Here is a 14,539-nt window from a genome sequence, read left to right as displayed (position 1 = left end):
ACACAAGTATACTAGAACGTAGATCAGGAGGAAGCGATTTACTAGGAGCCTGCAAAAGAAAATGAAAGTGACACGGTGCATAATATTGGCTTTCCAACCTTCTCCAAGTATAATCATCTCGCGCCAAAAACCAATCTCCAAGATGACGCAAAAGACAGGCCCAATTATACCTCCTTAGATCCGGGAGCCCTAGGCCTCCCTCCCTCCAAGTCCCCTGCAATATATGTATTGGCAATTTTGCTTTTCTACCTCCCCAGCAGAAGCATCTGATCACTTTGGTCAGCAAATTCACATCTTTTGTTTTCAAATAGAGGGGCAACATATGCAATAAATACAGCCACCTAGGAAACTCTACCATTCTGAATAATTGAATCCGTCCACTAAGAGACAGAGGCAACGACCGCCAAGCACGTAATCTCTCCGTCGTGTTCCCCAACAGTCTAGAAACATTCAAACTATACAGCTCTGAGACTTTCATCGAGATATGTAGACCAAGATATTTGAAAGATCCCGGTGCCCATCGAAGAGGAAATCTCTCTCCCCACGTTTTCTTTAGACCTTCCACCGAGGGCAGTGCCAGTGATTTACTGTAATTAAGACGGAACCCTGCAAAATCTCCAAACTCCGTAAATAATTCCAGGAGAGCTGGTAAAGAAGAGTGCGGCTCTGTGAGATGTACTAGTAAATCATCTGCAAAGGCAGAAAGCAAGAACTCAGAATTCCCTATCTGTACACCTCTAATCTCCGGGTGTTGTAGTATTTCTCGGAGAAGAGGATCCAAGGATAAAACAAACAAAAGAGGAGACAGGGGACATCCCTGTCTCGTTCCTCTATAGATCCGGAAGGATCTCGAGCGCTCCTCATTTACCCATACATAAGCACTCGGCTCCGAATATAGGACCTTGACCGCTTCCAGGAAAAAACCCTCAAAACCATAAGCACGTAGTACCGCAAATAAATGTGACCAACTGACCCGGTCAAACGCCTTTTCCGCATCGAAACTCACTAAGAGCGACGGAAGGCGGCTTTTGGCTACAACTTCTAAAGATGTCAATAAAGATCGAACATTTTTCACTGCCGTCCTTCCCCGCACAAAACCCACCTGGGACTCCTCAACCAGGGATGGTAAAACCAGTGCTAAGCGATTGGCTAGAATCTTAGCATATAATTTTGCGTCTGCATTGATCAAAGAAATGGGTCTGTAAGATCCCGGATCCATCACATTTTTCCCCTCTTTAGGTATCACAACAATTTGAGCTTCTCGAAATGTAGCAGGGAGCGTCTGCCTAGACACCATTGAGTTAAACAAATTCAATAAAGGCCCCTGGACCTGATCGTAAAACTGTTTATAAAATTCCACTCTGTAACCATCAGGTCCAGGAGCCTTATGAGAGGCACTTTGCTGTAATGCCAACATCAGCTCTCCCTCTATAATTGGTGCATTCAATTCTTCTCTCTGCCGCTCAGAGAGGCTAGGTAAATCTAAATTGTCCAAATACAGAGTGCTGTCTAACACTACGTCTCGGTCCGATGCATATAGCGCCTCATAAAACTTACCAAAAGTGTCCGCAATATCTCTAGCTTCTCTCACCATCTTCCCACCTCCTGTTTTTAACTGTGAGACCCGGTTGATCCCTTCCTTCCTACGAACCATTCTAGCTAACATACTTCCTGCCTTATTACCATATTGGAACAGGCGATATTTATAATACAACTGGGTCTTGGTCGCCCGTTGATGTAATAACTCATTGAGTTCTTTCTGCGCCTCCAATAACGCCATTCTATTTGCAACCGTGGGGGAGTGCCCATATATTCTCCGCAACCTCTGAACCAAACCTCCCAGTCTAACAATTTCCCTATCTCGCATTCTCTTTTTATGCGTTGAGTAGGAAATGATATCTCCCCTTAACACCGCCTTTGCTGTTTCCCAGAACAAAGCCGGCTGGTTTACATGGGCTCCATTGTGATAAGTATAATCCTCCCATCTATTTAATAGGTGTTTATGAAATCTCAAATCTCTCACCAACTCCAGGGGGTATCTCCACATCCAATTGCCCCGACCCTTCAAGTGATTCGTCAATTTTAACCATATCAGAGCGTGATCCGAGACTGCATAGGGACCAATCTCTGCCTTGTGCACCTGAGAAAACAAGGAGTGTGAGACAAACAAATAGTCTAGGCGGGACTGAGAACCATGTGCCCTGGAAAGATGGGTGTAGTCCCTTTCAGATGAATGTAATACCCTCCAGACATCTACTAATGCTAGGGCTTTACATAAGGAGGACAGCGCTTTACGACTCCCTCCCGGACCCTGGCAAGTTAGGGTGGAGCGATCCATGAGAGGGTCACATACCAAATTGAAGTCCCCCCCCACTATCAATCCTCCTTCTGCATGCGGAGACAGCCTCTTAATCAAATCTTGCAAAAATTTTTCATTAAACACATTAGGGGCATAAACATTGCAGAAGACCAACGGGCAGCCATTAATTTCTACTTTAGTCAATACCCACCTGCCCTCCGGGTCAGCCCAGACGGATCCGATCCGAAGCGGAATGCCTTTTCGAAAGAGAATCAGCACCCCTGCCTTCCGACCCACCGCCGGGGCCTCCACCAAAGATCCCACCCATCTCCTCTTAAATTTAGCATGTTCTCCAGAGGAGAGATGTGTCTCCTGAAGCAAAGCCACATCAGCCCTCTGTCTCTGTAACTCCTGCAGCACTTTAGTTCGTTTAATAGGGGAGGAAACCCCCCCCCACATTCCACGAGACTATTTTAAGTGAACTCATAGATCCAGTAATCATACATTTGAATTGCAAGGTTAGTTTCCCCAAATATCAAAAGAGGAGACCTCCCAGCCCTTAGGCCTCCTCCTCTCGACCATCCATTCCAGACATTTTCCCCCCTTATTCTTCCCGGATATCTCTTCAACCCCTCCCTCCCTCTCCCCCCCCCTTGTCTATCCCCTGTCAGACCCTTCATGGCTCCTAAAGAGAAGCCCAGTCACGCGAGTTCCCCCTCCCACCTATATATGCTCCCTTAGCAATCACACTGTTCATGTCCCTACTATCTTCCCACTCAAGTGTAGCTCAGGTATTCATATGAACAAAACAATCCTTTATCTAACTCTTATCTTGAAGGCCCCAAAAGATAATCTAAATAACATTGTATTAAATCACATTATATGTTATGGGACTCTTCAAATGCTCTCTTAGGAATATCGAGCTTTAGATAGTTATCAGGCAGCAAGATCCTGCACTCTCGTTAAGTTTCGAAAGTTTTGGTCTACCAGGCTGGATCACTCATGCCGGTCCCTCCGCTCTCACAGCCTGCTGCGCAAATTTCAGCGCCTCCTCCACCGTGTTGAAAAACTGTTGGGATCCTCTGTACCAAACCTTCAGCCTGGCAGGATAAAGTAAAGCAAATTGAATCTTTTTCGTGAACAAAAGTTGGCACACGTCTCGATATGCCCTCCTCTGCTGAGAAACCGCCATGGAATAATCCTGGAAACAGCGCACCACACAATTTTCGTATTTCAGCTGCTCTACTTTCCTGAGCGCTCGAAATATCTCCTGCTTATGCGCAAAATTGAGCACTTTAAAGATCACCACTCTGGGTCTCTGATCCTCTCTTCGCAGAGGGCCTAGCCTGTGGGCGCGTTCCACGCGTAGCGGGCCTGTTACCAATGTTAAATTAAGTGCAGCAGGAAGCCAGGATTCCAATACAGATCTCAGGTCTGCTTCTTTGATATTTTCTGGCAAACCTATCATTCTAATATTGCTCCTCCGTGCCCTGTTCTCGAGGTCCTCTAATTTAGCCTCCAAGCGTTCCACTTTTTGTTTCAGGGTCTTATCTGCTTGTTCCTGTCTCTGCACATAATCTTCCACATCTGATAGTCTCTGTTTGTACTGGGCAAACTCCGTCTGAATTCCACCCAACTTGTCGTCTATTCCCTGTAGTTGTTCTGTGATTCTTTGCAGTTTTAAATCTACAGAAGCCTCCAGCATTAAAGATACTTCTGCCGCTACCTCTGCAGCCCACGCGGAGCTCACCGTCGGAGGACTCCCGCTCCTTGCGTCCGCCATCTTGGATTCAACGATCCGGCTTCTCGTCCCCTCTTTTTTCCCCGATTTCGCTGCCATCCGCTTTTTCTGAGTCGCGTTTTATTTGCACTGATATTAGCTCAGGACTTCGCTTGAATTTCAGGTGAATCACCAATTTCGCCGATGCGTTTTATCGCTGTTCTATCTCAGGCAGGGGGGGAGCTCAGCACGACGACAGCCACCCTCTAGCCGTGCATCACGTGACCTCTCTTGTTTGATAGCTTTTAAACGTGGGCTCCAAGGAAAGGGTTCGTTTTAATTTAATTTAATAAAGTTCATATATACCGTACTGTACACAGCTGGGATCTGAGAATTGTTACAATTCAACAATGTAAATATTAGAAGATTCCAGCAAAGGATTACAATATTCCTCGTTCATTCACATATCACTTTATTTTCATATTCTGCTATGACCTCAAAGTTCTAAGCAGATAATCTACTATAATAAAACTCACCTTCAACGTTCTGAGGACACTGACGTCAGTGAAGCCAAGCCCTGACTTCCTTCAAAAAGGTTCGAAGGTTCGTGGTGGTGAAGCCACCAAAATCGCTCCGGGCCCCACCCTCAAGGGAGGAGCAATGGCAGAACAACCAAGGGGTTGGCAGGGAGGTGGGGGGGTGGGAAATCGCTCCGGGCCCCGCCCTCACATCAAACGTCATGACATTGGGGGCGGAGCAATGGCAGAACAACGGAGGGGTTGGCCAGGGAGGGAGGGAGGGGGTGGGTTCCCGACGAAAACCTTGCTAGCGCCTGTTTCATTTGCTCTGAAACGGGCCTCTTTTACTAGTCATAAATACTGGACATTCCCAGCTATTTCAAACATCCAAAACATTTATTTATTTGTTACATTTGTATCCCACATTTTCCCACCTTTTTGCAGTTTCATTGTGGCTTACATAATACCATGAAGGCGTTCGCCAACACTGGTAGAGAAACAAATACAATAAGGTGTTGTGATTGAATAAGGTTCATGTGTAACAGACACATTAGGGAATCGTAGAGAGGAACAGAAGAGTTAGTTTATGACCATTACGAGCTTTGGTTTCGTTGTGTTGCAGGGTTCAGGCATTTAAGTTGGGTCGGTAGGGTATGCCTTTTTGAACGTGTTGGTTTTTAATAGTTTTCGGAAGTTTAGATAGTTGTACGTTGTTTTCACGGCTTTTGGTAGTGTGTTCCACAATTGTGTGCTTATGTAGGAGAAGCTGGGTGCATATGTTGATTTGTATTTGAGTCCATTATCAATAGCTTAACATAATAGTCTGGTTATAATTGTCCACATACAAATTTCTGGAACAGATCATTTTTAATCTGTTGCCTAAAGTCCAAATAATCATTAGCGCTCAAAAGTACAGCAGAAATATCATTACCCAGTTTCGTAACAAGCAAAGTCTCCAGTTGCTTAAGCCTCCTTTTACCCCCGTATAGAGGGGAAAGGAAATAACTATGAACCTCTCAAAGACATAACAGAAAATTTAAAAACTAGACGATTCACTAAGAGCCCCTTGTACTAAGCTGTGGCAAAAGGGGGCCTTCGCTGGCATCGGAGTGTTTTTTTGGTCAGGCCCCCCCTTTCTTTTTTTCAGGAAATTACCATGCAGCAAGTGAAGCACTTTCTGTACGGCCATTTCAGGGGGGTGGGGGGGGAGGGGCCTTACCGCCACCCATTGAAGTGATATGGCTTATTAGTTTGCACACAGATCTGGGATCTGCGCCCATATTTTGGGTGACCTATATAGAATCCAGGGGATAATACATACAATATATTACCATGTTTTTTTAGACAATGCCTTTCAGATCAAGAATGCCCTTTTTCTGTGTTTCACAATCAACATTTATTAACTTCCTGAGTAACCTGTGTTTGAAAAATTTTCACCAGACTTCACAGCGTCCAGTCTATCCAAGTCAATTTCAAGGACTTTAAACCTTGAAATGACTTGCCACAAATAGTAAACCCATTATACAGTTTCCAAATAAGCCTCTGAGGGTGACGTTTACTAAGGATACACTAAACAGATAATGCTGAATTGTGAGTAGAGGGAGTTATCAATGTGGGCTACCATTAAGACAGGTTGTTTTACTATTAACCCCAGTTAGTAGTAACTACCTGTGCCAAAATAGCATGAGATAGTGTTAAAATAAAACATCTTAACGGTAGCCCACGTTGGTAACTTCCCCCCTTAGTGTGAAGAGTTTCAGACTGGTCACCAGAACTGATATTGTGATGTCATAATGCCTCATTCCACCAATAAGAGCCAACCTCATCAGTGATGTCATAATAGCTTGATTGTCCTGTACTTGGCTCACTTTTATTACATATAGCAGTGATTTTGATTTCTAGAGACATTTCTTTTCTCTTTAATTAAGGGGGAGGGTGTTATCAAGATGGGCTACCGTTAAGACAGGTTATTTGACTATTAACCCCAGTTATTAGTAACTAGGTTTCATTGCATAAAATGGGACCTGTGCATGATTTGAAGATATAATCGATCCTCTCGGGTGTTTTTTTGACTGCATAGGTTTTTTCTCCATTGGAGTTGGTTTCCTTGCAGTTGGTTTTGGAGGATTTGTTTTTGAAACTATTGATAGTTGCCATTTAGGGGGGGGGGGGGGGGGGGGGTTAGCCATTGCCATAGGCACCCCAGGCAGTTGAGGTTTCATTTTGTTAAGTATTTTTGAGTTTGAGTCAATTTTAGAGCAAATTTAGATTGCTGGATTTAGTTTTTATATATATTTTGCTCTCCAGCTTATTGCAATTTTTAAGTATATTTGTGTAAAATAGCATGAGATAGTGGTAAATGAAACATCTTAACAGTAGCCCACGTTGGTAACTTCCCCCCTTAGTGTGAAGAGTTTCAGACTGGTAACCAGAGCTGATATTGTGACGTCATAATGCCTCATTCCACCAATAAGAGCCAACCTCATCAGTGATGTCACAATGACTTTATTGCCCTATATTTGGTCAGTTTTATTATATATATAGCAGTGGTTTCAATTTTCTCAAGACATTTCTTTTTTCTTTAATTAAAGGGGAAAGTTATCAAAGTGAGCTTCCGCTAAGATACGTTATTTTGCTGATAACCCCAAGCCTCATTGCATAAAATGGGAGCTGTGTTAAAATAGCCTGAGTTGGTGGTAAAATAACCTGTCTTAACGGTAGCCTATGTTGATAACCTTCCCCTTTTAGTGCTCAGTTTAGTACATGAGCATGGTAACTGTTACCTCACTAGCATAAGTGCATGCTAATGGCATTCTATCTTAACGGGGCAGGTTATGAGTGCAGAATGGCTGTGGACTGCACATTGAGTTACGTGTGTGGTACTTTACCTAACACTGCCACTTGTGCTGTTAGCACGAGTGTGCTTAACCACCTCCTTGTGATGATATGTTAAGTGCGGCCATGTATAATCGAGTTTTACAAGTGTCTGCAATTTTAGAAAAACAATATTTTCACATATAAGTCTGTACTACATGTAAGGTTACAAGGGGGAGGGACTTGAGCACAACTAAAATCTTCCTGTGTGTTCCCCATTTCAGAAAGGGAATGAGTGTGTATGTTTCAATATGTCAAAATAATAAGTAGCTCAACCATTAATGAAAAAGCAGAAAAATAAACAATATATGGGGTCGATATTCAAAAGGGTTTAACCTTCAGCAGCACTTAACCAGAGCCGCTAAATATCCTCTCTGACTGCCAATCACTAACTGGATAGGTTAGGGGTGGCCTGGGTCGGAGTGTGGATGAAATTATTACCGTGGGCTACTATTAAGTCTAGTTATTGACCACAAGTCAGTCATTTATGCAGGTGGGACCTTGTGCCAAAAATTCCCTGACTTGTGATGAAATAACCCAACTTGAAGTAAAATAACCTGACTTAACAATAGCCCCAGTTGATAACTTCCACCCTTAACCATTTAGAGGTGATATTCAGTCCACTAACTAGTTAAGTGAGAAGATAAAGTTAGGACAACTGCCAGGCTGCCTGCACCTAGTGTAAATATTGGCTGGTACATGGTGAACTTCCGGGTTGCCACACCAGTCCAGACATTCAGCGACAGAGGCTAGACATGACTTGGTATTGAATATCCAGGTTAATTCAGCCCATGGCTTTGAGCAGTTTACAAGTCGCTTACATTGTGGACTGGATATTTACCTATGGGGTTCAAAGCGATTTAACTGGCCAAAAATGGCTCCTGACCTGTTATATTGCTTGTTCGGGGCTCACTGGTGACATTTAGCAGCACTTAACCAGACAGAGCCACTGAAAATGTCCAGTTTTCGCCTATCTCAAAACTGGCTATTTTGGGGGGCATTTCAGGGGTGGAGCTAGCACTTGGCCAGTTAAGTGCCGATGTTCAGCACTTAACTGGCCAAGGTAACCACATAAAAGTCATCCCTATCGTTATAGGGTTCGCCATAGCAGTTAAGTGCTGAATATCGCACATAACCGGCTATGTTTTCACCAGCTCCGTAAACCCAGAAATTCAATGTCAAAGCCTGGACATGGCCCTGCATTGAATTTCCAGGGATAACACCGGCATCAGTCAGCAAAATGCTGATGTAGGAGTAGAGGCGTGGCCTAGTAGTTAGAGCACCAGTCTTGACATCCAGAGGTGGCCGGTTCAAATCCCACTGCTGCCCTCCCTTGCCTCAGGTGCAAACTCAGGGCCCTGTTTACTAAGGCACATTAGCATTTTTAACACGCGCGCACTAACCGTGTAGGCACCTGTATTGTAGACACGTACATGGTTAACGCACCTATAACAGGGCCCTAAGATTGCAAGCCCTCCAGAGACAGAGAAATGCTCAGTGTACCTGAATGTAACTCATCTTGAGCTACTACTGGAAAAGCTGTGAGCAAGATATAAATAAATAAATAAAAATAAAATAATCACAGCAGACTGAATATCTACCTCAGTATTTTTAAGCACCATTTGAGTTTGACCCTTACTTGTATCATACTTTAAGCAGCCCAGAGTGGAATTAATGAGAGTGGAAGAAAGAAGTTACTGCTGAGCTGAGCCGATATATTATCTGACGCGTAAATAGGTTGCATTTTTATTTCACCGAGTTTCTTTCTGTTTTGTTTCCAGCACTCACTGGAGCAATGTAGTGTCTGCACCAAGCCGATCATGGACAGAATCCTGCGAGCCACGGGCAAGGCCTACCACCCCCATTGCTTTACCTGCGTGGTTTGCTACCGCAGCTTGGATGGCATTCCTTTCACCGTGGATGCGTCTGGCCATATTCACTGCATCGAAGACTTCCATAAGTATGACTCCCTGTTTCTTTTAAGTTTGTTGGGCTGCATTTGCATTAAATTATTGTCCAGTTGGGGTGCTGAGGATGGTAATGGTTCTTGGCTTCCCTTGAGTTGGTTCTTTGAAGGGTACCTTTACCCAGACTTCCCCTCAAACTAGAAGAGATTTCAGAAAGAGGAAGATGGGAAAAGTAGGAGAACTGGGTAAGAGTCAGGAAAGCAACTTGCTTACGGTTTGACTTTTTTGGGGGCTTTCTCTGTTTTTTTCCCTATATAGGCCTCATTTTGTGCAGACCTGTGATTGAGATATCAAGCCTGTTGGACTTTCTGTTCCCTTCCCCTTTTACTGTTCCTTAAATAGTGGGTTTCCACTACAAACCCTCCTCCCCACCCCCACCCCCCCCCCCCCTCTCATCAATAGCTTCTTTTTTCTTTCCATTTGACTTTTCTCTATATGTTGTAGTCATAGGAGCCAACTTTTCAAAATGATTGGGTTGCTGAATTTTTTTGTTTTTTACAGGTGGTGCATTCCCCCTCCCCCCTGTCCCCCTCCACCTCCCTCCGAGTTCCAGGCCCACCTCCCTCCCTCCCAGTTCCTGGGTCCCCCCTCCCTCCCTCCCCCCCAGTTCCCAGGTCCCCCCTCCCTCCCTCCCTCCCTCCCTCCCAGTTCCAAGGTCCCTCCTCCCTCCCTCCCAGTTCCAAGCAGGGGCGTAGCCAGACAACAGATTTTGGGTGGGCCTCGGCAAGAAGTGGGTGGGCACCGTGTTCTTCCCCCCTCACCACCACCAAAACACCTGGCGAAAATACGCTTCTTTCCACCTTGGCAGTCTGCAGCATGCATACGCTGAAAACTGAGCATGCACAGGTGCCAGTATTGTGGAGAGTAATGTTTTTGTTACCATCAGGGGGGAAGTCTTCAGCTGGCAGAGCTTGGGATCCCCAGCAGCTACTGCTAAACGTGTGCTACTGTTGGGTGGGCCTGAGCCATAAGTGGATGGGCCCCAGCCCACCCAGGCCCACCTGTGGCTACTCCACTGGTTCCAAGGTCCCTCCTTCCTCCCTCCCAGTTCCAGGGCCCCCCCTTCCTCCCTCCCTCCCTTCGAGTTCCAGGTCCCCTCCCTCCAAATTTTAAAAGTCATCTATCTTACCTCGTCGGGGTTAGGGCGGCAACAGCGGTAAAAAGCATGCAGGCTCAGCTCGGTGCTTAATTCAGTTTTCCCTTCTGTCTCTCTCAGCTCTGGTCCCGCTCTCATTTCCTGTTTCCGCAAGGGCGAGGCCAGAGCTGAGAGAGAGAGAAGGGAAAACTGAACTAAGCACCGAGCCGAGCCTGCATGCTTTTTACCTCTGTTGCCACCCTAACCCCGACGAGGTAAGATAGACGAATTTTAAAATTTGGAGGGAGAGGGCCTGGAGCTCGAAGGGAGGAGGGAGGGAGGGAACGAACTTCCGGTGGGTGCATTGTTGGGGGTGCTCGAGCACCCACAGCACCCACGGAGTCGGCGCCTATGGTTGTAGTTCATTTCCTCCTATGGCTTTCTTAATTATTGATGATATCAGTCTCTTTGATGGCACCTACCCTTCAGCGGTATATCACATAAAGAAAACTTGATCCCAAAACGAGATAACTAATACTCTACAATAGGAGAGACAACTTTTTGTTTTCTTTTTTTAAGATATGTAGTGGTTGATGAGGAAAAGCAGAGTTGCTTAAGTAATATTTCTGCAAGGTGTTTACTGAGGAGGCCCAGGAGCAGGACTGCAGAAGAATGGCACAAATAATGAAAAAGTGAGCTTAAAGTCCACGAAGTGCTAGTTAAAGTGACTGGGCCAGATGAGTACATTCAGTGGTATTGAAGTAAGGTGATGTGGTAGCTGTGTTAGTCCATTTTTTTAAATTATATTTTATGTTTAAATCATTTTTATTGGAACTGCAATTACATTAAAAACATCAACAACACATACATTTCTGTTTGCTTCACCCAACCTGTTATGTTACATTCAATGTTTACAGCATAGATACAAATACAGTTACATGTCCCATGTAATTTGCTTTTTACTAATTATCTCCCCCACCCTACCCTCCCTCGTCTCTAGTCCCCATGCTCATTCCTGTGTGTTCTTCACCCCTCTTCGACCCTCCCCCTCCCCCCTTCCTGTATGTATATCTTATGCATGAGCTCATCCATTTTCCTCCGAACCCCAGGGCATCCCGTTAAGCACTTGACTACGCGCCCAGGGCGTATCTTGTTTATGTATTTCCCCCAGACACTTAGGAACCGTGTCCTACGCTTTGGTGTCAGGCGTGCCCCTCTTGTCTCCCAAAGCATTAGTTGATGCCGTCTGATCCTCCAATACCAATGAGAGGGAGGCACGTCTACCACCCAGTGGTTGAGAATACACTTTTTCCCCACTATGCATGCTTTGCTCATAAACATCCGCTCCCCTTGGGTCCCAACCCCCCACTGTCCATTTTTAAAGGTAACAAATAGGGCTGCATTTCGATTAAAATACCGCGTCTGGCTACGCCTCTGCCTACGAGGAAGCAGCGTTTTACATGGATAGAAAGAAGTGAGGCTATATTTAGCAGGTGCCAGCGGTTTTTGTAAATGTTGGCCCCCCCGCTTGTGAAATTAAACCCAAATATCCAGTGCCGGCCCCTATCCAGATACCAGCACTGAATATCCAGATCCGGGACGGCTTCTGGGAGTTACCCAGGAGCAGCAGATGCTCAGCAGCGGTATCCGGATAGCCCTTTTCGCTGTCCTAAGTTAACCAGACAGCTATTTGGGTTCTTCCACCGAATATAACTCCTGGCTTTGCCCCGGGACTGCCTCGGCATTAACCAGAGAGTCCCACAACAATCAGAAGAAATATTTAGCAGCTCCCTCCGGGTTACTGCTGCTGGATATCTGCTCCCGGCTTGGCCAGTGTGGTTTAACCAAACAGCAGCCTCTTCTGCCCAGTTAAACCGCACTGAACATTGACTCCAGCATATTTTATTGATATTATCTGCTAAATGAAATGGAATCTGTGGCTTTATTGATGGAGGCGTTCTGCCTTGGGTTCAGAATAGAAGAATGCCTTTGCTACTGTATGTAATTAAAGATAATTAAAGTTGCAGAAGTTTTACCTCATTTTTGTGAGTACTTTGATTCTAAGAGTCAGGGCAACCCAAGGAAGGCAGAGAGCTATAATCACCGGCATTTCTCTTCTGATACATTCCACCCCTTAATTAAAAGCGGAAATCAATACTGACATCTGAAAGTGCACCTTTCTTACCTTTATCTCATAATTCATAGGGGCATCTTAATTAGAGGCCTGTGATTGAAACACTATCAGTCTAATGGTCTGAAGCATTCCAGAGCAGAGACTCGGGATAAAAGCGTATAAACATACCTTTGAATCATAGGGCATCTCTGAGCTGTCTCACAGAGACCGCACACTCACAGACCAGACACCAGGGGGCAGAAAGTACAAATGGCACTCAACAATGGTATCAGTCAAGTTCCCGTCCGGACAGTTCCCGCCCACCATTTCCCACCTAGGACAATTCCCATTTAAGGGGGACAGTTTCCACCAAAGACTCCCCCCCCCACACACACACACCCCCGTCATTTCCCACCCTCCTTAACTTTTTTTTTTTTTTTTTTTTTTACCGAGAATAGCTTCTTTCTTGTATCGGATCCCATAAGTCCTGGAACAAGGAGGTTAGAGCAGCAGAAGGACGTACACAGAGGACGTATAATAACAACATAACATAATGAATGCGTCATTTTGAGGGACTGAAGTAGATTGAAACCTAGTTTGGGGGTGTGGGGGGGCATTGCCCCCGCCCCCACATGAACTGCAGTTTGTATTTATTTATTTACTTATTTATTTATGACATTTAGATCCTGGATTAAACATGAATTAGGTTGAAACCTAGTGTGAGGGGGCATTCCCCCCCACCCCCCCCCCTCATGAACTACGTCTGGAAGGGGAAAGAAATGTATAAATGATAATTTTGTGGGAGGGATGAGGGGGTACTGCTCCCCCCCCCCCCCCCCCCCCCCCCCACACACACACACAAATGATCTGGAAAAGGAAATATAGTAACATAGTAGATAACGGCAGAAAAAGACCTGCACGGTCCATCCAGTCTGCCCAACAAGATAAATTCATATGTGCTACTTTTTTATTTGTACTGTCCTCTTCAGGGCACAGACCGTATAAGTCTGCCCAGCACTATCCCCGCCTCCCAACCACCGGTCCCGCCTCCCACCACCGGCTCTGGCACAGACCATATAAGTCTGGCCAGCACTATCCCCGCCTCCCAACCACCAGCCCCGCCTCCCACCACCAGCTCTGGCACAGACCGTATAAGTCTGCCCAGCACTATCCCTGCCTCCCAACCACCAGCCCCGCCTCCCACCACCAGCTCTGGCACAGACCGTATAAGTCTGGCCAGCACTATCCCCGCCTCCCAACCACCAAGATTACTTGTCCTAGTGGGTTATGGGTGGAAATTGTCCTCCCTGGTGTGGTGGGAATTCTCCAGATGGGAATTGGTGAGTGGGAACTGTCCGGTTGGCAACTGACCTAGAACCTCAAAAATGGGTGCTGGAAAAGACCAGCACTCGGTGCAGTTCGTGATAGAATCGTGCTTAGCAGCAATTCCCAGGCTTTAACTTTGAGCGTCAGACTTAACACCTGCTGAAACCTGGTATAATTGCTGATCCCCAGTGGTCGTTCCGACTCATTGCGCAGTTTTTTCGGAACACCCCCTGGACACGCTCCTCCCATGACCACACCCTCTTTTGAATTCCACGCTATGGGATTTGGGCATCGAGCGTTATAGAATAACGAAAAGCCAGTTGTGCGTTCAAATCCTGATTGATGCCAAGTAACGTCAATATTTGGTTATCAGCAGCCAATAATTGCTCGTTAATGGTTCATTAGCCAATTAAGATTTTCCTTGCGTCTTGGGATCATGCCCGGATTTAAGCGTCCAAATCTGGGCTTCATATATTGAATCCGGGGGTAGGGGCTAGAGTTGAGTGAGTGTCTGTATCAATCTTTGCACTCTTTTCAGTTGCTTTTAAGTTAGGTTTTATTTATTACCTAGCAAAAAAGGCCCGTTTCGTTAAGAAATGAAACGGGCGCTAACAAGACTATAGAGAGAGTGAGAGTGTGTATATGTA

General features: G+C 45.5%; 1 protein-coding gene across 4 annotated transcripts in view; it reads left to right on the top strand.

Moving 5' to 3' along the window:
• LPP (LIM domain containing preferred translocation partner in lipoma) overlaps positions 1–14,539 on the top strand; it is a 618,364-nt gene that overhangs the window by 592,558 nt on the left and 11,267 nt on the right. For all 4 annotated transcript variants that reach the window (XM_030216648.1, XM_030216645.1, XM_030216646.1 and 1 more), the window contains one exon: positions 9,193–9,371. In XM_030216648.1, coding sequence (XP_030072508.1) covers positions 9,193–9,371 — 179 coding nt within the window. The remainder of the gene's footprint in view (positions 1–9,192; positions 9,372–14,539) is intronic.

The sequence above is a fragment of the Microcaecilia unicolor genome, chromosome 10, assembly GCF_901765095.1.
Source record: "Microcaecilia unicolor chromosome 10, aMicUni1.1, whole genome shotgun sequence".
Lineage (NCBI taxonomy): Eukaryota > Metazoa > Chordata > Amphibia > Gymnophiona > Siphonopidae > Microcaecilia > Microcaecilia unicolor.
This window is presented reverse-complemented; position numbering and strand designations above follow the sequence as displayed.